We start from the raw sequence: 1,761 nt of genomic DNA on the forward strand, positions 1-1,761 counted from the left end.
AATATCTTCATAAAGTAGGATTTAATATGCATGCATAACTGCACATGAGACAGCACTGTCCTTCGGTGGCCTACACTAGCCATGAGTTGCCCCGCAGTGGCTGTGGATATTGGGCCTCTGGCAAGGCAAATGGAAGAATAATTTTGTCTGTCTCAGCATCTGTACCAGGTTCTCACTGCCTATGCTCTGTACATGGATAAACCCCTCAGCCTCTCTGTATCTTGGACAACCCTACCTACCCCCATCCTTGTCATTTTGGTTCCCTAGGCAGGGCTGCAGCATCTGTATCATAGCACAGTCACCTTCTCGCTGGGGAGGCACCTGATGGAGGAGCTTCTTCTAGCCGAAAAGTGGCATGAAGGTGTCTTTGGCCTCCTAGGGGCCAGATCTCCCCTCCTAATGCCAGCAGGTAGGGTGAGGGATGAAGCCGAGGCCTTGGACTACTACCAGGTGTCCAGGCATCCTCACTTTGTGGTCCTGCTTTTTCTCTCTCATTACAGTGTTTCAGGAGACTGCAGTGTCTTTGTGAGTGGCCTCCTCTGTGGCTTATGGCAGTGGGCTTAGGACCTTCTGTGGCACATCATGCTTCACGGGATGATGAGAATGCTGAGAGCAAAGAGGCCTGAAGTCTCAATCCCTTGGCTCCTCTTGGTTGCAGCAGGCTGCCTCGCTGACTTGAGTGAGTGCTCCCCCCTCCTCGGCGGCCCCTCCCAGAAGACCTCTGCCCAAATGTCAGGTGGATGCAAGAAGCAGCTAGGAATAAACTTTAGAAAGTGTGCATCACTCCTCCAGCCTGCAGGGCATGCGAGGAATACAGAGTGGGGAGTGGTAGTGACAACATTGTATTGATTATACTTTAGGACTTCATTTCAAAGATATATCAGACAAGGAGGGGAGAAATCACATAACTGCTTTTTATTGTGTACTTATCAGGGTTACAAAGCATCCTTAGCTTCATTTTACAGCTAAGAAACAGGCTCAAAAAGGCTAGCCTCAAATGACTCAAAAGGAGCCGCTTGGGAATCCAGCCCAGAGCCTATCCAGCTCCAGAGCCTGAGCACTTGCCTTTGCAACATATGGAGATGCAAATATATACTCGGGAAACAGAGGCAGGTTAGGGAATGGGCAAAGGCAGTTCGGCTGCTGGGAGAAAGATCGCATCCCCTGGGTTCTCCGTTCTGAGAAGCTGCCTTGCTGCTGTGCTTCTCAAACTGTGGTGCTGTTGGTTTGTTGGGGGCACCAATTCATTGCTGTACACCTGCTCTTTCCCCAGATGAGGTCCCTCAGGTCACAGTGCAGCCTGCATCTACAGTCCAGAAGCGTGGAGGAACTGTGACCCTGGGCTGTGTGGTGGAACCTCCGTGGTTGAACGTAACCTGGCGCCTGAACGGGAAGGAATTGGATGGCTCCGATGATGCTCTGGGCGTCCTCCTCACCCAGGGAACCCTAGTCATCACTGCCCTCAACAACCACACCGTGGGACGGTACCAGTGTGTGGCCCGGATGCCTGCAGGAGCTGTGGCCAGCGTGCCAGCCACAGTGACACTAGCCAGTGAGTTTGCCGCTCTGCTTGGTGTGGTTCCACCACCTCTCACCCATTTTCCCTGTCATTAAAGGGTCCTTGATGGTCAAAATTTCAAATCAGAGGACAGGATGGTGAGGCACCATCATGTCCTTGGACAGTGTCTCTCCACACAAGGGTGATGTCTAGAGTGAGACTCTGCAGAGGGCCAACTGTCCTGGGGGCCCGGAGCTGGGCCA

General features: G+C 52.5%; 1 protein-coding gene across 1 annotated transcript in view; it reads left to right on the forward strand.

Moving 5' to 3' along the window:
• Boc (BOC cell adhesion associated, oncogene regulated) overlaps positions 1-1,761 on the forward strand; it is an 82,986-nt gene that overhangs the window by 46,853 nt on the left and 34,372 nt on the right. The window contains exons 3-4 of the mRNA XM_004633352.2: positions 501-679; positions 1,274-1,552. Coding sequence (XP_004633409.2) covers positions 583-679; positions 1,274-1,552 — 376 coding nt within the window. The 5' untranslated portion in view covers positions 501-582. The remainder of the gene's footprint in view (positions 1-500; positions 680-1,273; positions 1,553-1,761) is intronic.

This window comes from Octodon degus, unplaced genomic scaffold (assembly GCF_000260255.1).
Source record: "Octodon degus isolate 3935 unplaced genomic scaffold, OctDeg1.0 scaffold00053, whole genome shotgun sequence".
Taxonomy (NCBI): Eukaryota; Metazoa; Chordata; class Mammalia; order Rodentia; family Octodontidae; genus Octodon; species Octodon degus.